At 35.8% G+C, this 26,667-nt stretch overlaps 1 protein-coding gene across 1 annotated transcript in view; it reads right to left on the bottom strand.

Moving 5' to 3' along the window:
• cables2b (Cdk5 and Abl enzyme substrate 2b) overlaps positions 1-26,667 on the bottom strand; it is a 60,531-nt gene that overhangs the window by 9,317 nt on the left and 24,547 nt on the right. Inside the window, exons 2-6 of the mRNA XM_030138615.1 lie at positions 12,475-12,570; positions 3,332-3,409; positions 1,720-1,825; positions 1,207-1,372; positions 20-117 (exon numbers count right to left, since the gene is read on the bottom strand). Coding sequence (XP_029994475.1) covers positions 20-117; positions 1,207-1,372; positions 1,720-1,825; positions 3,332-3,409; positions 12,475-12,570 — 544 coding nt within the window. The remainder of the gene's footprint in view (positions 1-19; positions 118-1,206; positions 1,373-1,719; positions 1,826-3,331; positions 3,410-12,474; positions 12,571-26,667) is intronic.

Genomic DNA, 26,667 nt, shown 5'->3' on the forward strand with positions numbered 1-26,667 from the left:
TCCTGTTTTGATTCCTTACCATGTAGGAGGCGAAGATCAAAACTCGCTTATGTTTCCCACAAGGCCACTGGGGGTCGCTGAGGAGGTTTGGATCGTAATCTGGGAAATCTTCCAGACCTAAAAAACAAACATACACAGACAAGTCAGAGTAGAATTTTACTGAATAATCTCAAATAATCCTGAGAAAAATCTCCTTTGGGTCTGAGACGTTAAGAAGAAACGTCATGAAGAGGCTAAAAATATAAACATGTTATCAGTCCCGCATGTTGTGTAACACACAGCTGTGTCATGTTAATGAAAGGTTGTGGATTACAGGGAGCGGTCCGGACCTTAATACAGGGCTCTGTGTGAATGAACAGAGCATGGAACAGTGTGTAGTCATCTACATGTGTTTCAATACAAAACACTCAGGATGTGACAGCTGTAACAACACTGTTTGTTTACTGTTCCTGTGTCTGTACATCCATAGTTTTCTGTTTTCATACATTTCTGGACACGGTGACCATCACACATCCCCAAATCATGTAAAACACACACACAACTGAACTGTTGACCTCAAACAAACCCTGACAGTTAGGATGAAAGTTACTGCTATAGGGTGTCATTATGTCAGTTTACAGAAGGTGTGTGTGTGTGATTAAAACTTCCACTGATAGAGTTCATTTCACACACTAATGATTTATTTTATACTGGTTATACTTGTATACACATTTGCCCATAAAGTTGGATTGTGATTATTTATTGATGAAGTCTAACAGTGTAATTTATATATATGCGATTTTGGTTATTATCAAGAAAACATGGAAAATGGATAGATATCAGTTCTGACATTAAACTCTTATGAGCTATTTTTGTTATTATATTTGTCCAAACAAATGTACCTTTAGTTGTACCAGGCATTAAAATGAACAAGAAATGGAAGAAAACAAGGGTGGTCTAATAATTTTTTCCACGACTGTATGTTTCAAATGTTTAGGTTATGACTACAGAGGTGGAGGAAAACAATTAAATCTGAGTGTGTGTTAGTCGATTAAGTAATAACAAATAGACCTTAACATCTACAAATGAAATGACTGATTTCAGAATTTTAGTCAGATCACAGTTCTAGTTCATGTGGGAATTTTAAAAATAAAGAGTTAAGCTCAAAACCTTCATTATCATGATGAGCACCAGTGTCCTTATGTGTGTATATATGTGTGTTATTACCTAAGTCCAGTCCCACAGTACTGTTTAGTTTGGACGTGCAGCTCCTGCTCTGCATGCTTTGTGTGCTTCTGGAAACAGGAATCTGTAGCGTCAGGTCGCTGGTTGATGACGGCTTCTGCCTCACCAGTGCATTAGTGGGGTATAAGAACTGGGCATACGACACCGACTACAATAGACCAACACAGAGAGAGAGAGAGACGGATGACTTTAGGATCTGAAAACACTAGAACCAGATCATCAGCAGAGTTTTCCTTAATATCATAAGGGGTGTGTGTGTGCGTGCGTGTGAGTGTGTGTGTGTTTTGTTGCTCTGGACAGGAGAAACACTGTCTTGAATGATATTATGCGTCATATTAAACCAACACAGTCAAATAAAGACACTGAATTAAGTTTAGCTTAATCTAAGTGTTTTTTTCTGGAAATCAGATTTTTAACAGTGACGTGCTGGTCTCAGTTGTGAAATTGCTTATCAAATACTAATTTTAAACAGGTCTGGTCGTACTGTGTTCATACCCTGCCGTAGGTATCCAAGTGGAAGCCCTCGAGTCCTGGCAGCATCTCTAAGGTGGAGATGTTTCCAGATGAATGCCTCCTCCGTGGGTGGTTCAACGTCGGGTCACTGAACACAAAACAGGAAAGTAACACACTTTAGTATCAGAATCTATATGAATGGAGTACATGATCAACAGAGATAATGTTCGAAAATACTGTGTAAATTATAAATTCAGCTGAGACTAATATGAGTGATCTTTCAAAGGTCAGAGTGTGATGTCATAAGGTAAGCTACAAGAGAAAAGTGGACACGTTCGATCTCACTTCCTCTGCAGTGGTCACATGTTCACTCTATACTGACAGTGTGTACAAAACAGAAAAGGGTTCCAATGTAGTACCGCTTCCTTCAGTGTGTGTACAGTTACAACAACCACTCATTTCCATTTCAAACCCTGAATGTGCTGGAACAGGAGACTTTAAGGTTTTTACTGAGGGTTTACACACCAAACTGTCCTATTCCTGCCAAGAAAGGCATCAAAAGTACAGACATGTTTTCTTTTATCCAGTTTGTCCTGCAACACAAATCCCCACAAACTGTTTCTTACACAAGAGACTTAATTAAAACATGAAATCACTTATAATTATTTCTGTTTGAAATGCAAAGCACACATGAAACTGGCCAAACATGAATGAAAAAGGTATGAATGCGTTGTATTTACAGTAGCGGGAAAAAGTTTTCAGACACCCTTAAATTTTCACAAGTTTCCCAACTCCTATCACGAAATATTTGCAGAAAAAGTGTTTCAAAAGGTATGGCTGTATCAGACAGACAAAAAAATGTAAATAAATATATACATTTTTTATTAGATTAATTTTAATCTAATCTATCTTTAGCATTTGGAACATTAGGAGCAGTGAGGTGCCATTGAAGGCGCTTGGGGACCAACTCCAGATCTTCATGGTCAAGGGCTCTGACAGATTTAACCTGCATTTCACTCATTTTGATGTTACAGGTGTGTTAGTGTTGTTTCTGTATATGTACAGGTTACATCTTTCATGTTGGGCTACGTCAGCGTTTCTGCAGGTATCACTAAATCTAATTTAATGCTTTTTAATGCCCTTTTAATGCTACGTTAATTTAATGCCCGTGTCCAACTGCAGATACAGTTTTATGTATAGTTTTATGACAGTTTACTGTCGACAGGCTTCAACCAGGTTCTGAATTGTTCCTTCTCCAATCACTTCTGCTGAAACTAACATTTTCCCATTTTTCCCCACATATTCCCTTTGCTCTTCTGTACACAGCACGTTGCATTCCAAGCATCCAGTGTTCTAACTTAGTGCATCGGCCATAAATAGCCAATCAAAGGGTTACGCCTGTCAATCATCACACTATACTTACAATCAAAATTATTAAATGTCTATAAAATCAAAATAAATCATGAATAACAATGCTTTTTTTCCCATCAAGTGTATTTAATTTTTTAATGAATCTGGACATTGAATTTAATGCTTTTTTTTTGCCATTAAAGGCCTTTGTTTTCACAAAATCTATTTAATGACTTTTAATGCTTTTTAGTGACCTGCAGAAACCCTGTATGTGATGATGTTTGTGATGATGTGTGTCCGTTACCTGAGGTAGAAGCTCTCTCCATAGGGCAGAACAGAGAAGGCAGCACATAGAGACCTCTTAGCACAGATGAGTACGATCCTGAAACACAAACAGGTTTCATCTGTATAGGTGCTTAAACCATAAAACAGATGGGGCTGAAGTTTTGACAACACACATACACACATAGAGTAGATTTTTTTTTTTTTTTTATTTAATTGGCAGACATGCTCCACCTGCGTCTGCTTCGTGTCTCGGTAGAAAATGTTTATAGTCATTACATTTGGCTCTGGAAACAAAGAGACTGAGAATGATTCATAGTGTGTGGAAACATAAACCTACTTATCCTTTTTAAACATGTAGCCATTGGGGGTTGGTTTCACTATACACACCTCAGATTTACATGAGAATGATGAACTGATGGTGTGATGATGGGATACAGTAGGACTATCAAGACTTTATAATGGCTAGGAGGAACAGCACTGAGTCCGACTGTTATAAAAGGATTGTTTTTAATTTCTCAGCTGTTAATGGAGCAATATGTAGAATTTACTTTAAAGGAGTGATATTTAGCTTTTTTAAATGAAATTATACATTTTAAAACATTTCCCTGCAGTCTACATAAACCGTAAATGCTCTGCTTGGGTCTGAATTCTTCATTAATTCAACTCCACAGGTCCATCTTCAACCCTATTTCTGAGTAATGACACCAGAAAGGTCATTTTTAGCGCTGGCCCTTTAAATGCAAATGAGCCACTTCCCGCCCCACCCCCTCCAGGTCATTGGCTGTGCTGCTCTGTCCCGTTCAACCAACAACTGAACATTTTAGATAATCGGCTAAAATTACAACCGCTGCTATTGATAAACAATTATGTCGTATTTGGAGAAATGTTTGTCTGAAGTCTTGACCTTATATGTGCAAATGTTGTGACATAACTAGTTATAGACGTAACAAATTAAGCAGGAATTAAAACAGTTGTAGAAATCCACTTGATTTTTGCCAAAATGAATAGAAAGTTAGCTTTGCAGCACTTGAAGGGTTCAAATTCAAACTTTATGAACTATTAGGGTCCAAATACACAAATAAATGAACCACAGACTAATACAAGTGGGTTCAGCAAAATATGACCTGTATGACCTTTATTTAATCCCCCATTTACTGATAATGGGTGAAATTTCTCATGTCTGTAGCAGCAAAACTATTGGTTGAATTCATACCAGATTGGGTTTACATATTGCCAGTGACCCAGAGTAGATGTGATTACATTTTGGGAACAGTAGGTCAAAGTTCAATTTTTTTTAATGGATTTTTTAAAATCTTTTTTTTCTCCCATTTACTTATAATGGGAGAAATTTCAAATCTCTATAAAAAGATCAATTTAGTTTCAATTTACTTCAAACTTGGCACATATATAGAGGCAAATGATATGCTGACATCAGCACATGCATAGACATGATGACATCAGCTGGATCGATGCCAAAATAAGCTACAATATGTGCGAGGGGCGGGGTTTGTTGTGCCTGGCACCACTTGTTATGTGGTGTTATCTTTGGTAAATTGCCGTTTTTTTTTTTTTAGACTAAACAATGAATAGATGATTGGATGTTATAAAAAAAAAACAAAAAACAATAAGGTCATAAAATATCCTGATAGTGTTTCTGTTACTCATAGTTTTTCTGGTCTTTTTTGCCAAAACCTATGATTTTGACAGATAATGTAGAAATAAAATAAATGTCTAGTTTACAATATGTATTTTACTGTTAGTGTCTGAAAACCCTGATTTTATGACTGGAAATGTAAACTCTATGCTTTATCTACAACAACAAATGGCACAGTGTTATCAGGGAAGACATTAAACTGATCCTAATTAGTCAGTAATTACATTATTTGTATGGGTTTTGTTATCAGTTGAAGTACAGTTTCTATTAGATTTCCAGGATATTGAGTACTACAGCTTCATACAGTTTGTTTGTAAAGTCACAATGGAAAAAAATTAGAAGAGCAAAGCAATTAATCCAAGCCCTAGTTGACCTTCTCATACAGAGTTCAGTGGTACAGCCAAATGAAATCAAGAGATAAATGATCTCAAAGTTCTGCTGAAAACACACACAGCCATTAGTTTATCTGAAATTACTGAGTGTTTGTTTTTCTTCTGCTGCCTTTTAACCTTCATCCCACGAGACACATTATACATGTGAATTACACACACTCACGCACACACATAAACACAGTGATCCATGGGAAAGTCAGCAGCAGGAAATCTGTGGGGAGTCAAAGTGGAAACAGAACAGAAGCATCATTACCGCACGCTGACGACGTGACTCCGAATTTTATGTATGTTTATCACAACACGTTTCCAAACACAGGGGACGCGTTATTCCGTCATCGGCTTCAAAGAAAAAAAATCCTGACATACCGTCTGATCCACTGAGACCGGAATCCAGAACGACTGAGATAACCGCCGAAATGATCAACATTTATATCCACGACGCTTTGAAGGGAAACATCTGGGCCCATCACCATCATAACAGAATCATCTTACCGCCTAATCTTGAGCTGACCCACTTATTTCATATGACAGCGATAATGATCTCCATTCATTTGCACAAAAACAAATGGATGAAACTATTTTTCACATCATTTTCTGTTTGAGTTGTGATTGGATACGACATTTCAATATTACTCATAATGAGAATAGAGGTACGTCATATGGCCAAAACACTTAAACACAATTATTTTTTCCAATTTGATGCACAGTTTAGGATTAAAATCAATTGTTTTCTGGCTACAATAACTGAAGAAGAAACATGACTCAAAAATACTTGGTTTACTAATAGAACTGGAAAAACACACTCCCAGTTCATTGATTACAAGAAACAAACATGGTTTCTTATTGAATTTTTGCTTAACATGAAAGGTCTCCAGAAGAATAATCAAAACATTACAATTGAGGCATTTTTTGTGACTTTCATAAAGTAAAACCTCACATAATTGAATTTATTTGACATATTGGGGACGGCAGTGGCTACATTGTTGGGAAATCAGAGTCACCGGTTCAAGTCTTATGCCAGACAAGTTAATGCATGTGGACTGGAAACTGGGGGCAGTGCTAGTTCACTGCTAGGGCACTGCCAAGGTGCCCCTGAGCAAAGCACCAAACCCTCCGCAACTGCCCAGGGCACCCAACCTATTCACTCTGACCCCTTTCTACACATTAAGGCCATGTCCACATAAAACCATATCTTTTCCTATCCGATCTTCTTCTTTGTCGTTTTCAAAAAAAGTGCTACGTAAACACAGTCGTTTCAAGAAAGATAGATAGATAGATAGATAGATAGATAGATAGATAGATAGATAGATAGATAGATAGATAGATAGATAGATAGATAGATACTTTTTTGATCCTTTGCAGGAATTATTTGGTTACAACAGCAGTAAAAACACACTGACCCATCCCCACAGATAACCAACTTGCTTAGTTCTACAGGGTCTGATCCAGTATTTCCTCCTGGTTGCCTCTCTGTGGTAGATCCAAGAGCATGTAGTGAATATTGTTGCTATGGTTGTTGTTGCTCATTGTAATGAAAGAGAGGCTGAAGATTTTGATTCAATATTTCCAATAAGCTCAACAGCTGTTGTAGCATGAGCAGTACTCTGTGGTCCGCCATTGTTGTTGTTGTTGTGAAGTGGTGTCTTACTTCCGTGGTGAAAGGTTAGAGAGGCGGGGCTATGACATTATTGTTTTAGAAAAGTTGCAGTTTGGTCGTACAGGCGAGACACTAAACCGGCATTTTCAAATGTATTCACTCTGGGACCTGGTTTCAAAAAGTTTCAGTGACTGAAAACGCTGGTTTTATGTGGATGAAAGGCCTATCCAATACAAAACTTTTGCGGATATGACCGAAACAGTCTTCGTGTGGACGGAGCCTAAGTGCATGTGTACTGGTCCTATTTGTGTATTTGTGTGTGTACAAACTAGAGTGAAAAAAATGGAATTTCTTCAATGAAAGACTAAAAAAACAAAAAAAAAAAACCAGCATTTCTTTCTTATTGTCTAGCCTGTTGGTACCTGTCATTATGACCTGTCATTTCCAGTGTTGGGAGTCACGCGGTATAAAAGTAATGCGTTACAGTAACAGATTACTTCCCTGCTGTAACGCAGTAGTGTAAGGCATTACTAATCAATTTTCAGTAATATTTTGCTCGATACATGTTCATTGCATTACAACACTTTTCGCCCAGAATTTAATTGCTCAAATTTTTAAAAAAAATGAACAGCAAGACCATGAGACTTTAAGGAATCAAAAATGCGTCAGGAAAGTTCTATTTCCTGACGTATGCTCATTACTAACCCTAACCTGCTTTACAGCTAGTTAGCATGATCCCTGTGATCAGCAATGACATGGTAAGCTAACGTTTCTATGACTAGTTAGAATTCTTTATCAAGTTGGGGGGTGGGGGTTCTACTGCGCAGGCGCCAATTATGACAAGAGTCTATATGTAAACGCATCACAATTCTGAGACAGTAATACTATAAGTTAAGAAATTACTTTTAAATAACAGTAATAAGTAATTTGTAATGTGTTACAGTTCGGCAGTAACTTGCACAACTCTGGTCATTTCTGTGTATATTTGTGTTATTTATATCAGATCTGGTCTGTGCAGGTTTTTGTTTCCAAACTCTAACAAACAGAAATGTCCTTTTCATTGATGTGTCCCAGTGTTCAGTGCCATATGTTCCTTCTCCTTCATTAAATCTACTGTATGTGTATAAATAAACTACTGCTCTATTACTTATCAGCTACTTTTTCATGGTGGTGACAGCCGTGGCCACAGCAGGGTTTGACTTGAGCTTGGTCTTTGTTTGTGTAAACACACTCTGCTGTGTGACTGAACTACAGAAGGCTCCTCTGCTCTTCTATTTTAAACTATCAGCTCCTTCTCTATTATTATCTGATGAGCAGTCTGTGTTCTTTGACCCAGAGGTCTGATTTATATACAGAGAGAGGAAGGACCAGAATAGAACACAATAGAGGAAGAAGAGAACAAATGACACTGACCAGACTCCAAGAGAGAAGAAGACATCTGTTTAACTGCTGCACAAGAAAGACTGAGAAACAAAGTACCTCCACAATCAGAGTTGAGACAAAACAGAGTGAATACGAAGTAAAGCGGCACAATTTGTTGTGAAAAAGTCACGTTTGGATTACCGTTAGCAATAATGAGAATGCAATTTGTTTCTACCTGAGTTTCCGTGTTTAGTTATTAAAATATGCAATTACCCGTTTAGAAATTTAAGTCTTGCATGCAAACTTTCTAATTAAAAATACAAAAAAACCCTAATGTAGGCGTCAGTAAATCTAAAACATTACCATATCCCCGAGGTTGTGATTACTTTTTCTATTTGTGTAATTAGATCACACCCAAATCCTCTTAAATCTGTGATACATTGTGCAGAGTGATACAGAGATTATTAATATTTGATTAATTGCGCACTTTTACCACAGAATCAATATAGTGTTGGAAGCAAAAACCATTAATGAAACATCAAAGTGATACTAAACGCTAAAATAGGGCCGGGAAATACATTGAATCGACTCGATTAATTGAGGTTTTGTTTTATGACAATCATGAAAAATGCTTAAATTGCAAAATCTGGATTATTTATTTTATTAAGAAAATGCCTAAATACAATCTGTTTGCATCTTGTAAAATATAAATTGTGACTCTGTTTCTTTAGTCGTACATGACATATAGCTTCGTAGGGAAAGAGTATTTTTGAATCATATCTTGCAGTAGTTACAGCTAGAAAACAATCATTTAAACTCACAAATTGTAATATTGGGGGAAAAATGATATTTAATTTTCAGTTCACATTGTTCGGCTGAACACTAAAACATACATTTTTTAGGCTAAGTTGCACTTCTTCCCGCCCCTTTTCAGACATGTAAATGGAACTATTGTGCTGTTCTTCTGTCTAAGACAGTTATGATTCTTGATATTTGTATTATTATGTATGTTTTGCTAATTCGCATGTATGTTAAATTTCATTGCATGTTTGGAATAAATCTCTAAATTAAATCAAATCATAGGTGTAGACATACTCATATCAGTTGTAATGAAATGCACCAATGATGCTAATAATACACAGCACAATTAACAAATATGAAACAAATGGTACCAGGCACAACAAACCCAGCCTCTCACACATTTCACCCATTATAAGTAAACCGGAAGATTTTTAAAAATTCATGAAAAAAATTTCAACTTTAACCTACTGTTCCCAAAATGTAATGAGATCCATTCTGGGTCACTGGCAGTCTATGAAATCAATTTGGTATGAATTCAGCCAATAGTTTTGCTGCTACAGACGTGAATTTTCGCCCATTTATAACTAAATTGGGGGCGGGGGGGGGGGTTTAAAAATTAATTTCAACAATTTTAACTTTGACCTACTTTTCCCAAAATGTAAAAAGATCTATTCTGGATCACTGGCAATTTGTAAACCAAATTTGGTATAAATTCAACCAATAGTTTTGCTGCTAGTGTTAACAAACAAACCAACCCAAAAACAATACCCCTTTCCTCCCCTTCAGGAGGTGGAGTAAAAATCTGCATTTTGTTGGTGAAAACAGCTTGACTTCCTTTTTCAAGGCTTCCTTCATAATCAAGAAGAGACACTTTTAATTGATTAGTTTTATCTCTACATTGAAAAGTTTGTGTGAGAAACTAAAATCTGTATTAGTCTCTTATCAGATTTATCAGTTCCTCTATTTTCAGCCTGAATGCAGAGACTTTTCCTCATGGAACCACTGCCTTTGTAATTTATTTGTCAGTGTAAATCTGTAATAGGGTAAATAAAATCACCACAGTGATATAAAAACACAGTCGGCAGAGGTGTACTTGGTGTACCGGTGATCTGATAGATTTAAGATCACTTCAGGGCTTCAGTTCCCCGTGGGAAAAGACTGCCAGACGGAAAGGAAAAGAGGAGAAAATATTCTAAATATAGCCAACATGTAAATGGATATTTATTTTTAGATGAGACTTTTTTAGGTGGTAACACTGGTACAAAAGCTCAAACCAACCCTTTCAGAGCATCTAATGATTCTACATTTAGTGTCTGGTGATTCTCTGTTTTATGGAAACCCATGAACTACTCTGGTTTCCTGGACATTTGTCACCTCCACCTCAGCCTTTTCTGAATTTGAAACAGTTTTCAGGGTCATGCAGTAGATGGAGTAGGAATGAAAATGGGGTAAAATTGCACTTTGACACATGGTAAATTCATTTATTTTATTAACCCATAAAAACAAGAACAGCCACTGGTGACTCAAACCATCTACTGATGTAAATGTTTAATATCTGACTAATTCTATCAATACATGTTAATAACTGATGTAAAATACAGTTTGTCATCTTTTCATGGTCATCAGATATGACCCATTTGGACGTTCAGAGGCTTATTAGTTACCATGGAAACACCATCATCTTCTACAACATTGATTCACTAGTAAAATCTACGTATTTCGATAAATGACAACTTGTTGGTGACACTTGTTTAATGATATATTTTACTGGAAAAGTAATTTTTTTTTACGTTTTTGATATAATAACCCTCAAATGTAATATCAGAATGATTAAAGTGCATGATCAGTAAATTAAATATAGGAAAATACCTGATTTTCACTGAAAAAATGCAAAACACACAAGATAATATTACAATAAATGGTGATAAATCAGTTAAGAAAGATTAAATAGAAAGAAAAATTCATTTGGAACTGCCACAAAAGTAGCACTGGGTCTTTATGGGTTGATTTAAAGACGATAAAACCAGCTATTAATATTAATCATATTAATCAATATTTAATTAGCGAAATAACACACTGGTTTGCATAATATTCCAAAAAAGGAACAATGTTACTTATTTTAAAAGGGAACCCACAGACCCAGCTTCTCAATTTAACAATAAAAAGTCTAAAATAACTGGTTTTGTTGTGTCTAATAAACAGAATTTGCTTATATTTGCCAAGAAAAGCCTGTTTTAAGCCTCAATACAGTAGCATAAATTATGGTGTTAAGTCATTATTAAGTTTATGTGGTTATTCTTGGTAGTTCTTGTCATTTTTTGTGTTTATTTTGTTGCTTGTTTGGATTACCGTGAGCAATAATGAGAATGCAATTCGTTTCTACCCGAGTTTCCATGTTTAGTTATTAAAATACGCAATTACCCATTCAGAAATTTCAAGCCTTGCATGCAAACTTTATAATTAAAAAATACAAAAAACCCTCCTCTAGGCATCAGTAAATCTAAAACATTACCATATAACTGAGGTTGTGATTACTTTTTTCTATTTATGCCATTAGATCACACCCAAATCCTCTTAAATCAGTGATACATTGTGCAGGGTGATTTTTGTGTTTATTTTGTTGCTTGTTATAGGCACAGTTCCTTTCAGTTTGGGTTTATTTCTTTTTTTCTGTAGTTCTTCAGTGGCTTCTCTTTTTCTATGATTTCATGGAAACTACTCCCAATGTGCTTACCTCATTTCCCGATTTTCATTTCTTCGCTTATAACAAGATGATTTGATTATACCTAAGACCCTACCCAGTTGTTTGTCGTAGGGCGGTTTCAGCAGTGCAATAATACTGTTCACTCCTGCGATGATGATGTGACTTCCAATAACCAGACAAACTAATCTTGCACTGGACACAGAACTGATGCCAATTAATCTGAGTCGCTGACACTTCCATCTGATTGTTCAAGTGTTCGCATGCTGAGTGTGAACGCATGGTGTGAGTAAATAAAACACGTTTTTTTATCAACATCGCATGTTCAAATCACAACGACGATGAAAATGTGATTTATTGGTCCCGGCCGATGTAATTGTAATAAAAACGTCAACATGAAATACTCCTTCCCAGTGTCCTGACCTCACTGTTACCTCTGCTGGCTTTGAGCTGCGCATCAACATGCTGTTAAAGTTAAATTTATGTACCGGGAAACAATGCTATGAATTCTACTTTTGGGTTAAACTGAGGGGAAATTGTCCCAAAGCACCGATATAAAGAAGACACAGACGCATAAACACATACACGTGACAGAAAACTGAAGAAAAAAGACAGAAATGTTGCTGTTTTTTTTTTTCTTGGACACCAAACTCACCTGCTGCCTCTGGTATCGTACTGTTTCATGTTCTTGATGAAGTGGATCTTCTTTGTGTGTCGAGGTCTAGGAGATCCACCAGAGAGGTTCCGAGTCCTGCAGACAAAGAGACAGAGTGGAAATTAATAAACTCAGTCATGAAGCGGAGTCCGAGAAGAATGATTTCAGCTGCAGATTAAAAATAGATGTAAAACACACTTTAATAAAAATTTTATGAAATTTACAGTTTGTCATTGGTGCCACTAGGGGTCTCTAAATCCAAACTGTTACAAATATCATAGTTGGATGATGATGTGGAAAAATCTCCTTTTTCCAGTTCTACACGTACTTAAACTCAATATTACAATACCCATGAGCCTCAGCTGCTGTAGCCACAGAGAAGAGGCCTCAAACAGAAGAACTGGAAATTTCCAGTTTGTTATTGCCACCACTAGGGGTCTCTAAATCAAAACTGTTATAAATATCATAGTTGGATGATGTTGTGGAAAAATCTCCTTTTTCCCACTTCTACACATACTTCTCCTAAATACTACAATACCCATGAGCCTCAGCTGCTGTAGCCACAGAGAAGAGACCTCAAACAGAAGAATTTGAAATTTCCAGTTTGTTATTACCACCACTAGGGGTCTCTAAATCAAAACTGTTATAACAAGTGGTGCCAGGCATAACAAACCCCGCCCCTTGAAAGTATTGTAGCTGATTTTGGCATCAATCCAGCTGATGTTATCATAGACATAGACAGCACAGACACATTTCGGCCAATATAAGTAAATGGGGGAATAAAAGATTTAAATAATTCACTAAAAAATTAACTTTGACTGACTGTTCCCAAATGTAATCAGATCTATTCTGGGTCACTGGCAATCTATAAACCTAATTTAGTATGAATTCAGCTAATAGTGTTGCTGCTAGAGAGTTAAATAAACAAACAAACCAAACCAAAAACAATGCCCCTTGCCTCCCCTTCAGCAGTTTGATGATGTTGTTTGAAAATGTGCTTTTTCCCACTTCTACACATACTTAACCTCAATACTACAGTACCCATGAGCCTCAGCTGCTGTAGCCACAGAGAAGAGGCCTCAAACAGGAGAATTTGAAATATCCAGTTTGTCATTATCACCACTAGGGGTCTCTAAATCAAAACTGTTATAACAAGTGGTGCCAAGCATAACAAACCCCGGCCCTCGCTCGAATTGTAGCTTATTTTGGCATCGATCCAGCTGATGTCAGCATAGACATAGACAGCATAGACAAATTTCGGCTCTTATAAGTTATAAATGGGAATATTATTTTTTTTTTTTATATTCATTTAAAACAATTATCTTTGACCTACTTTTCCAAAAATGTAATGGCATCTATTCTGAGTCACTGGCAATCTATAAACCCAAATCGGTATGAATTCAGTTAAACAAACAAACAAACCAAACCAAAAACAATACCCCTTGCCTCCCCTTCAGCAGTTTGATGATGTTGTGGAAAAATCTCCTTTTCCCACTTCTACACATACTTAACCTCAACACTACAATACCCATGAGCCTCAGCTGCTGTAGCCACAGAGAAGAGGCCTAAAACAGAAGAATTTGAAATTTCCAGTTTGTCATTACCACCACTAGGGGTCTCTAAATCAAAACTGTAAATAACAAGTGGTGCCAGGCATAACAAACCCCGCCCCTCGCATGATTCATTCATTTTCTGAACCCGCTTTATCCTCACTAGGGTCACGGGGGTCGCTTGGAGCCTATCCCAGCTACATAGGGGCGAAGGCGGGGTACACCCTGAACAAGTCGCCAGTTCATCGCAGGGCTGACATACAGAGACAAACAATCACTCTCACATTCACACCTATGGAGGAAGCCAGAGTACCCGGAGAGAACCCACGCAGACACGGGGAGCAAACTCCACAGAGAAAGGTCCCACCCCCTGTCGACTGGTGTTGGAATCGAACCCAGGACCTTCTTGCTGTGAGGCAAGAGTGCTAACCACTGCACCACCGTGTCGCCCATCGCATGAATTGTTGCTTATTTTGGCATCGATCCAGCTAATGTCATCATGTCTATGCGTGTGCTGATGTCAGCATAGACAAATTTTGGCCCTTATAAGTAAATGAGAAGAAAAAAATAAATAATTCGTAAAAAAGTCTGGACTTTGACGTACTTTTCTCGAAATGTAATGACATCTATTCTGGGTCACTGGCAATCTATAAACCCTATTTGGTATGATTTCAACCAATAGTTTTACTCCTACTAACATTTGAAATTTTGCTAATTGTAAGTAAATGGGGAAAAAAGATTTTAAAAATTCATAAAAAATGTGAACTTTAACCTACTTTTCCCAAAATATAATAAGCTCTATTCTGGGTCACTGGCAATCTATAAACCTAATTTAGTGTGAATTCAACCAATAGTTTTGTTGCTAGAGTGTTAACAAGCAAAAAAAAAAAAAAACTAACCAAACACAATACCCCTTGCCTCCCCTTTGGGGGGCGGGGTAAATATCATAGTTTGATGACGTTATGGAAAAATGTCCTTTATTCCAGTTCCCTGAGTCAGAACCAGACATGGAGAAGGTGCGTTCAGCTTCTATGCTCCACATGTCTGGAACAAACTCCCAGAAAACCTCAGATCAGCTGAAACACTCTTTATTTAAATCCAAGTTAAAGACCCACCTGTTCTCAGCAGCATTTGAATCAAGTTTTTATTCTTTTAGGTTTTTATCTGTTTTATCTGTTTATCTGATTTTGTTTTGTTTTGTTTGTTTCTCTCATGCCTATACTTTTAATTGCTTCTGCTGTAATGCTTTTAATGTTTTTGTAAAGCACTTTGGATTGTCTTGTACATGAAATGGGCTATAGAAATAAACCTTCCTTGCCTTGCACATATTTAACCTTAATACCCATGAGCCTCAGCTGCTGTAGCCACAGAGAAGACAATTTCCAGTTTGTCATTGTTGCCACTAGGAGTCTCTAAATCTAAACTGTTATAAATATAATAGTGTGATGTTATAGAAAAATCTCCTTTTTCCAGTTCGACACATACTTAACCTTAATACTACAATACCCATGAGCCTCAGCTGCTGTAGCCACAAAGAAAAGGCATCAAACTGGAGAATTTGAAATTGTGTGAATGTACTGTATATTTGCTGTTGAAATGCATCCTGGGAGTTGAAGTTTTTCGATCATTTGTAACTGTCTCTAATAAAATGACCATTTCTAAATGACTGAAACTCTGGGTTGTGTATATTTGTGTGTGTATTTCTATGTTGTCTATGTTGCAGGTCAGTGTGTGATCCCGCTTGTGTCTCTGTTTTGACCTCGGAGATTAAGACTACAGAAGCTCAGTGACGACACGGCAGTTACATAACGTTACACACAATCAGCATTACACACACAACCCCACACAGCATCTGTTACTGTTTTTCATGGCTGATCTGCACAGAGTTTAACTTGCTGTTTTCACTGTAACACACACTGATTGCAAAGCAGATGTGTGTGTGATTTAGATTTGTGATAGGATGATGCTTATTTCACTGGAGCTCATTTATGGATCTTTTGTGTTCTTCCATGCAGGTGAAGGCCGGAAATTACCATGAAGGCAAGTCAAATAAACATGGAGGACAGTGAACGTGACACAGAACAAAGACTAGGATCAGTTAAGAGAAAAGTATGACGTGGAAAAGAAAAAAACTGGACACAGACCAGTCCAACAACACCACAAACCTCCACTGGGGTTTCAAACTCATTTTGTTTTCTTTTCAGACCAGTAAAATAATAGGAAAATACCCAATAAATAATGACAAGTTCCAACTCTTTATTTGTTTCAGTGCAAAAAATAACATTAAATTATGAAAATATTTACATTTATAAACTATCCAAACAAAAAATGATGTGAATAACCTGAAAAAAACAAATTTTTCTTAGGGAACACAAGTGCAATTGTAACAATATTATTAGCCTCAACTTATTATTTATACATGTGTATTATGGATCAAATCTACAAAGGTGCAAAAAATTCAGTAACAGGCATTAAATTGTTAGCCCACCCTCCAAAGGAGAGGCAAGGGGTAATGTTTTTGGTTCGGTTTGTTTGTTTTTGTTTTTTTTTTTCTTTCTTTCTTTGTTAACACTAGCTGTTAGAGCCATAATGCAAATTAGTGTAAAATAGTTTAAATTTGTAAGGTACAATGTTTAGGTTAAAAGTTAAAAGAAATAACTGTTACCTAATTTGTTGCATTAATCTTTAATATGCTTGGTTATGAATATGCATTGTCTTACTTGTTAAAGCAGTAAGCTGCAGGGGGGCCAGTAGAGGGGTCAGAGCGCAACAGTCTTTGACCGTGACTACAAGGCTTTACTGATTTGTAATGGATGAAAGATTCTTTATTTTTTGCAATATTTTTGTTGTAATGTGAATCATTTTCTTCAGTAAATAATTCAAACTTTCAAAGAAGTCTCACGTCAATGACTAGCTCAAGAACTGGACACAAAATAGAGTTTTAAGGAACTGCAGCTACACTAGCAGCAAAACTATCGGTTGAATTCATACAAAATTGGGTTTATACATTGCCAGTAACATAGAACACTTCATTACAATTTGGGAACAGTAGGTCAAAGTTCAAATTTTTTATGAATTTTGAAAATCTTTTTTTTTTTTCCCCATTTACTTATAATGGATGAAATTTCCCATGTCTGTAGCAGCAAAACTATTAAATTCATACCAAATTGGGTTTATAGATTTCCAGTGATCCAGAATAGATGTGGTAACATTTTGAGAAAAGTAGGTCAAAGTTAAATTTTTTTATGAATTTTTTTAAATCTTTTTTTTTTCTCCCATTTACTTATAATGGCCAAAATTTCACATGCCTATAAAAACATTAATTTTGTTTCAATTTACTTCAAACTTGGCACATATTTAGAGGCAACTGATATGCTGACATCAGCACATGCATAGATGTGACGACAACATCAGCTGGATTGATGCCAAAATAAGCTACAATATGTGTAAAGGGGCGGGGTTTGTTGTGCCTGGAACCACTTGTTAAAATTGCTCTGAATTTTCTTTAGACATGTCAAGTTGTTCATATTTGCTCAGGTTATTGACATTAACTGTTAAAGGATAATGCTATAATATTTTTTTCGCAAGAACATTTGAAGTCAATATTTATAGATTATTATGCTGTTATTTTACTTGAGATCACAACTGGTCTGAATATGGAACCTAAACTAAAACCAGTTCAACACCCTTGACTGTTAATATCTTCAGTGTCATTTTTGTATTGTGCAGATTCATCCTGGGCCAGATTGGAACCTTTGGCGGTCCTGTTTTGGCTGAAGGGTTGCAGGTTTGACACCCCTGCTCTACTACTTCCAACACAATGATCAAGTCAAATACTGCTACAAATTCTGCCAAAAAATTGTGATCATATCAAAGCTCTGTCAGTACCTATGATATATAACCGATATTTTTCTCTCGTATTCATCCCCCAGGACCCTGGATCACAGAACACAGCTCTGTTCGACGTCAATGCCTCCTTTACAACACAGCTGAGAATCCTTGTAGAAACGGGGGATAAAAACAATCAAGACGTAAAATCAGTTAATCTGAGTCAGTGAAGCTTTTAAAATATAAAGCAAATGACTCAGTCGTATTCGTGTTTTCAGCAAATTTACATTTGAATATGACACATCAGTATTATGATTCATTTCCTTATTAATGCAGCATCACTAACCGATGTGTTAAACACCACATCTGTTAAAGACCACAAGAAGAGAGTGAGTTCTTTAAAACTGATGTGATTTCAGCCATTCTAGTTTACTGTTTGTGTTTATCATTCTTATGGAGCTCGTTTTGTACTTTTAATTCAGTGTTTTTAATGCAATATAAAAATAGATATAATTATTATGATTATGATTAGAGTTTAAAGGTGTTATATGTGGCATTGATATTCCACTCTCTCAACAACAGCAGGAACATAGACCAAAACCACCAATGAGTCAATGCTATGTATCCACAGACTGTATCACTCACTGAATAAAATATAAAGCTCATTGTTTACACACGTCTGAATTATACTACCATCAAGTTTTCTTCTTCAAACTAAAACACGGATGCATATTTTGACAATCTCTTAAAATAACACCGTCTTTATAATCTTCACATGCCGCATCAGCTGATAGTTTACATTATAGCTCTGTTAGCTTAGCCCTGTTTTTAGACAGAAAAAACATAAATCACCTCTGTTTTCTGAACGGTTTGTACTGTCAATAGCTGCACTACAGATGTGTTTGGAATTGCACAAACAAGGTCAGTACGTTTACATGCACACCTTATTGGAGCTACTGTTTAATTGGACTGTTGTCTTTGTCCCTGTGTACATGCACGGGAGTGTAATCGATTAATTGTTGGAATCATGTCGCTTCCACAACAATGATGGTAATATGCACTCTTTCAGCTTGGTAACCAACATCACAACAGACCACAGTAGTCAACTGCGAGCTACCAAGTCATCAACCCTGAGGTAAAATGACATGACAATGGGAAAAAAATGTGTTAGTCTAACTAGTAAAACTTCAATTTCAGACGAGCCAACACACTTACATGCACTTTTAAAGTCCAGTTTTAGTCAGACTAATAGATAGATAGATATGTACTTTATTGATCCCAAAGGAACTTCTGTGAACTCCACTGCCTGCATACATACATACACACAAATGAGACAAATAAGAATAAGTAAATAAAAAGTGACATAGCCATAATATATGAATAAAAAACACATAGCCACCAGAAAATAAATAGCTAGCCTATACAATAAAAAACACACAATAAAAGCACACAAGCTAGTCAGACCAGAGGCACTAGCCGGCACTAAGGTGTAGTCATCATCATCATCATCAATATCTCTATCACCTCTCCACCACACTCCCTCTCCCTTAAATGTCATATAAACATACTTGACTATTTAATCTGAACCGTATATTAACAACCAGCCAACTTAAAGATAATATCATCCCATAATAACTTTATACCTTCATAAGCCTCAGAATCAAATTCACTCAGGTAGAAGACACACTACCATTTCATCATCAAACTCCATTCTTTTCCAGGTTTCCCACACAGTCTTAAAAAGTCTTGAATATACAAATTTGCATTTAATACCTTAAAAAGTCTTAAAAGGTATTAAATTTAATATGGTAAGTCTTGGGTTATGTTATCATAAACTTGGCTGTACTGTGTTTAAATGTGTCTGGTAAATGTCCAAACTAGAAAGTAATGTTAGTCGACTCAGTTCCACCCGTTCCAACCCAACAGTTTATACTGAAACTAGAAAAGCACTTGGAAAATTTAATCATTTGTTCCTTGTGCCAGTATCAAGATTTCCTGAAAATTTCATCAAAATCCTTCCAAAACTTTGAGTTATCTCACTAATAGACAGACAAACAAACCCTATGAAAACATAACCTCTGTTGTCCTTGGCGGAGCTAATTAGGAACCAATTATTGTTAACTTTGCAGAAATTATCACAGAACATTCAGTTCTGTGTATAGGATGTATGTAATATTCAATCTCTGCTGATGAAAAGTAATGCATTTTCCTAAACTCAAGGAGTCCCCAATTCCTCTGAAATGGGCATTAAATTATGTTCGAAGTATTCTTTAAAAGGTCTTAAAAAGGCCTAAATTTAACTTGTAGAAACCTGTAGGAACCCAGTTTTCACTTAGAGCTGTGTCCAGTGGAGAAAACAACAACAACAGTACGTCTAGATTTTATCAGTTTCTTTGACTCTTAAAGTTGTTTCTTAGTGGTTCTCATCAGATCTAGTCACTTTCTGATGCTTTGGTTAAAACCCCTGTAACGTTAGTTTTCCTCACATAGCAGACCAGCAGAGTGACTCACTACTCCCTCTAGTGGTCACATAAATCTATAGAACCATCAGTGTAAATACATTCAGTTCATATTTGTACAATCCAATACATGACCATCTTTGGCTTAACTTTAGAGCTCTTTATTCTATTGATAATACCACATATAGTCCCTTTAACTCAGTCCCACACTGATGCGTGTTTTTAACGTCTATAAACCATGTGGATAAAAATAAAAATGACACAGTAAAAATATCCGTCAGAATGTTTTCTAGTCTATTCTTTCTGTGTTTTGATTCTATCTTTGGTTTTCACTGTATTTCTGTTCATGTGACCCGATCTTCTCAGCACTCCAGTTCCACGGGAAACATCTCTGCTAAGCATTCTGGAATGCTGTGGAATGCCACCACTGTGTGGGAATGGAAAGAGGCAGTGACATCTGACCTGATGGAGGATGAGGAGGATGAGGATGAGGATAAAGATGAGGGCTTGTTGATCTGTCCAAAGGTTAAATCATGATGTTTTTAATCCCAATCCATGATCTGCATGACGATTTTAGTTCACAGTTATTTGGAAAAGTACTGTAGACAGATTAGAACCAGCTGATGGATATCACTATTTGCATTATTAAACATAATATTACATTCCCACATTACCCATCCTATATTACCTGTATTTATCCTTATTTATTGTATATATTTCCCATCTGTAGTATAGTTAGCTTTTGTATACTTACATAGTTTTTGTAGTACTTTAGTACCATATGTATATTTAATATTTTATTCTGTAGCTTTTTGCACATGTCTATATTTTCAGTATTTTGTATGAATTTTAATAATGTTTTTATTTTTATAGTGTTTTTGCTGCTAAATAGAACAGAGCTAATAAACTGATTTTCATTGTTCCTGTGAGAGTGACAATAAAGATCTTTTCTATTCTATATCCCAAATAGAGCTCAATGAAATAATGAAATAAAATTAGAATAATGCATGGTTTTATTAAATAATCAAGTTAAATAGTGTTTGTCGTGAATTACCTAAATTACTTCATTACATATATGGAAGGCAGTAAAATGAAAATCATTAATGATCATTTTAACAGTATAACTTGATCCATTTTTCTTTGGATACAGGATGTTTCAGTGTTTCATCTTTCACTTAATTTGCCATATTTTTTAAAAATATTACATTGTTACAATTATTTTTAATTTCTAAAACAATTACTAACTCAGAATGAAAAATCAGCCTTCAAATGTGAAACTGTGTGACATTGATCATTGTAATGATCAATATCACCTGATATTTTCATTATGATAACAGTTTTATCCATGCCTCCTATCTGTACACTGTTGTAGTTTCATAATGAACTGAAAATATTTTCCACTTCTCATAATAACGGGGTTTTCCAGAACGTTATAAGACCAAGGCACAGCTCAAGATGAAGAAACGGAAAATCTGTGCTGGCATTTCTCAGAGAAAATATACCATGGTGGGCAGAGCAGACTGTAGTTTTTGGAGCCGTTTAAGCTTTTTAAAATATAATATCAATAAATTATTTGTGAGCAAAATTGGAATCGTGGATTGACTTCAACAAGTAGATTTACAATGCACTTGAGTGGCTTTCTAATATGTTATAATAAGATCAGGCCAAAAAGATGAGATTTTAATCAAATAACAAAAAAAAACATTAGAAAAGCCTTCACCTTACAGAAACCTCTGCTAAAGTGGAACTGTAATCTCCATGTCACTACAGGTCAGACACATAGTAATTAGTCTTATATTGTCCTCGCCTGGCCAGCCATCAGTCTTTCTCAATGACAAATCCGTCTGGAATCGTGGGGCTTGAATCCAAGTATGAAGGCGGGACTAACAGGCGCTGAGTAAACCAATCACACATGAGATGGACGTGACGCTTTTATCCGAGGAATTTAAGAATACAGGGTGTAATCTGTAATTCAATCCTTATTTTTGAATCAAGTAAACAACTGATAACAGTTGTAAAGAGATTTGTGGGCTTAAGGTTGTAATAGTTTTGTATTTTTCTTTATAGTTTAGTTTTATTTAATTTTGACTTTTTTTTCTCTAATTCAGTTAGTTTTAATTAGTTTTTAGAGCAGGTTTGCTAGTTTTTTTTAGATTTTGTTATTTTCTAAATGCTTAGTTTTAGTTTAGTTTTAGTTTTTTCATATCTTTTATGTTCTTTGCTGTCATATTCAAATAAATCCCGTACAGGACTCTGCTGCTGTCTCCCAACTTTAGTCTCCATGTTTCCAGGTAGAGTGGGGACGAGAAGGCGACTGTAAACGACAAGTGACAAGAAGTGACGGACTGTTAAATATCATATGGTGCCAGCAGCTACAATTGCTCAAGGGAAATAAATTGCTTTTGTATCAATCCGACATTGACAAAGACAAAAACGAAGGGAATTTTATCCTGAATTTTTATACGTTTTAGTTAGTTTTGTAAGCACATAATACAGTTTCAGTTATCGTTTTTTTTTCTTTTAATTATAGTTTTTATTTATTTCAGTTAATGAAAATGTTTTTACAATTCTAGTTTTCGTCATTTCGTTAGTTTTCGTTAACGATAATAACCTTGCTTAGAACTGACTTTGACTCACCAATTGACACATTGCGAAACACCCGCCCCCTAGACTTGTGATTGGTTCTGTATAGAATAGATTGTGTATATTTCACAGCAACTGGCCCAATTCCAGGCCATTTCCTCAGTACTGAATACAGTGAGAAAACCGGATGGCTGGCCAGGCTAATACTGTCCTGGAAGCTGGCTTTAAAGGAATGATATTTTGCTTTTTTAAATGGAATTATACATTTTAAAACATTTCCCTGTGGTCTACATAAACTGTAAATGCTATACTAGGGTCTGAATTCTTCATTAATTCAACTCTACAGGTCCATCTTCAACCCTATTTCTGAGTAATGACACCAGAAAGGTCATTTTGAGTGCTGGCCCTTTAAATGCAAATGAGCCAATTCAAGCCCCGCCCCCTCCAGGTTTTTGGCCGTACTGCTCTGTCCCGTTCAACCAACAACTGAACATTTTAGGTAATCGGCTCAATGTTTGGACATATTTTCAGTTCTTACTACAACCGCTGCTGCTGACAAACAATTATGTCGTACTCGGAGACGTGTTCATCGGAAGTCTTGACCTCATATGTGCAAATGTGGTGACGTAACTAGTTATAAAATAGAACAAATTAAGAAGGAATTAAAACAGGTTGTAGAAATTCACTTGATTTTTGCCAAAATAAACATAAAGATAGCTTTGCAGCACCTGGAGGGTTCAAATTCAAACTTTATGAACTATTAGGGTCCATAAATAAATAAATGCATCAACAAATAAATAAGCCAAAGACTAATAAAAGTGGGTTTAGCAAAATATGACCCCTTTAAAGAAAACACTTGAGAACAGCACCTGCAGCTCTACTTTAACTGTAATTCCATTTTTCCGTTTGTGTTGGTCATGTTAGTTGTGATTACTAACCTAACCTTGTTCCGTATGTTGGTGTTATAGTGGAGCTGTAACACTGTGAATAGTGTCACGTATCCTGTGTGAGTGCTGTGGGTCAGTGGGTGGGAGTCCGTCAACTCTCACCACAATATTATCTGAGTTGCTTTTTGCCACTATGCAGAGGAGAGGTCACCTTTAAATCACCTTTAAAGCTGTGTGTTATCTGTTGTGTCAGTAGAGTATGTGTGCAAAAGGATTAAAGTCAGACATCTGTCATGACTTTATTTCCTCTGTGTCAGAAAATAGTGTTATACAAACTACTGCGGCGTATAGCAGCAGACTAACTTAACAGATTTAGTGCTGTCAGACATCTAAAAAAAATAATAATTAAAAACAGACTAAAATACTGCATTTCCTAAAATACTGTCCTGGGATTTTATTCTCTCAGCTTAAGAAGGAACCAAGCCTTTATTTGTGCAAAAGCTCATTTGATCTCCTGTCACTTGAGATGTTAAAAGTACTGGAACACACTTTTCTACAAATGCAGCATGTCTGTGACTGGTTCAAAATAAAAGACCTCTACTGTTTCAGTGGATAGAAACTATTTATTACTTAAAGCTTTTATTGTATAATTTTTTGCCTTTGTGTAACACTAAAACTGTATTAAGTCTTTCTTTTGCATAATAGTTTGGGTTTTTTTTGTTCTCGTGTTGATCATTTGCTTCCTGCATTTGCTTTTGGCAGCGGTTGTATTATTTTTTTCTATATGTCCAATATAAAACATTCATTAATTCATTCATTTTAAAAATTAAGATTTTGTTGAAAAGTAAAACACACACCTGCAGTGACTGCAATCAGACAGTAAAACTTCCAATGAATGATCTACAACACAGGTGTCAAACATGCAGGCTGGGGGCCAAATCCAGCCCACCAATGGGTCCAATCCGGCCCATTGGCCATTTGATTCCCAAAATGTACCTGTGAGAGAATAAAAAGATATTCGAAAAAATAGTAGTGCGTAATTTTTGTGTCCTTTTTACAGTGTTACATGCGGATTTTTGTATAAAAAATAATAGAAAAATGTGTTTTATCTGGAAAAATAGTCTCTCTTTTATCTCAGTAAATATTTGGTTTTAAAATAGACCCCAAATGCTTCCAAACTTGCTTCATAACATTAGTCTACATCTGGTTTGAATTTTTAGCCTCCATGTCCTGTTTCATAGAGGCACCCAGATGTAAACATTATCATAATATTTTTTACTTTTTTCACAGTTATTATTTTAATGGTCCAACCCACTTGAGATCATATTGAGGTGAATGTGGCCCCTGAATTAAAATGAGTTTGACACCCCTGATCTAGAACCATAAAGTGTTAAAAAATATCAGGATTATGTAGTTGAATGTAATAAATTAAACTTGTAGAAGTGAACGTTGTGCTTTAACTAACAACACATTATATGACAGAGACCATAAATCATTCATATTTTTTACCTGTTTGTGATGATCTCATCTCAGGCTATTTTAAGAGACCTGGTTTATGACTACCTCACAGTTTTTATTTGACAGTGTACAGTACATTCGCAGGCCTAGCAACATTTATGCCACAAATTACCCATGATGCAATGGTCCCTGTAAAACACTTATGTATGCTGTTACTGAATCCATTTAAAGCAGGTTGGATGACACTATTTTTTTTTTTTTTTTAAATCAGGCTCAGTGTTTAAAAACACCTTTTCTGTGTTATAAAAAACTGTGAACACATATTTATCGCTGCTTTAAATGGACTATAACGGATGAAACCAAACACCAAAATAAGCAGCCTAGGTAACTAATACTATGATTGATGACTGTAAATAATAATCAGGACTGAACAAACCCACAGACAAACTGAAACACAATGACGAAGCTCTTCAAAAGACAGTTTACCCATTTATTAAGGTCACAATAAACAACTGCTAGAGCACTGTTTTTCAATCTTGGGGTCGGGACCCCACGTGGGGTCACCTGAAATTCAAATGGGGTCACCTGAAATTTCTAGTAATTGACAAAAATAAAAAACTTACCAATAAAAAATATATGGTGAGTTGACAGAAACAATCCTAATCCATAAAAGACATGACAAACTGTGAGTTTGAAACTGAAGCACTGTGGTTCTGTTTATCTGTCAAATGTTCATTGTGGTCGGTTTCAGATGCTGCAGCTCTTTCATAATTCATAGTTTGAGTTCTTGTTTGTTCAGTATTAATTGTCAGCCTTGGAAATCCAAGCTGGACTGACTGTACATATCCTGACCAAGGAAAATTAAATTCTCACTTTGTGCAGTAATCTACACCAAGGTTATTATTGTTAACGAAAACTAACGAAATGACGAAAACTAGAATTGAAAAAACATTTTTGTTAACTGAAATAAATAAAAACTATAATTGAAAGAAAAAGATAACTAATTGAAACTGTATTATGTGTTTACAAAACTAACTAAACATAAAAATTATGGATAAAATTCCCTTCGTTTTCATCTTTGTCAATGTTAGATTGATACAAAAGCGATTTATTTCACTCTAGCAATTTTAGCTAGCGGCACCATACAGCACTTCACAGTCCGTCACTTCTCGTCACTTGTCGTTTAGTTGTCTTCTCGTCCCCACTCTACTTGGCAACATAGAGACTAAAGTTGGGAGAAAGCAGCAGAGTCCTGTACGGGATGTATTTGAATACGACGGCAAGGAAGATAAAAGATACAACAAAACTAAAATTAATACTAAAACTAAACTAAAACTAAGCATTTAGAAAAAAAATGAAAACTAATAAAAACTAGCAAACCTGCTCTAAAAATGAATTAAAACTAACTGAATTAGAGAAAAAAAAGTC

The sequence above is a fragment of the Sphaeramia orbicularis genome, chromosome 7 (genome assembly GCF_902148855.1).
Source record: "Sphaeramia orbicularis chromosome 7, fSphaOr1.1, whole genome shotgun sequence".
Taxonomy (NCBI): domain Eukaryota; kingdom Metazoa; phylum Chordata; class Actinopteri; order Kurtiformes; family Apogonidae; genus Sphaeramia; species Sphaeramia orbicularis.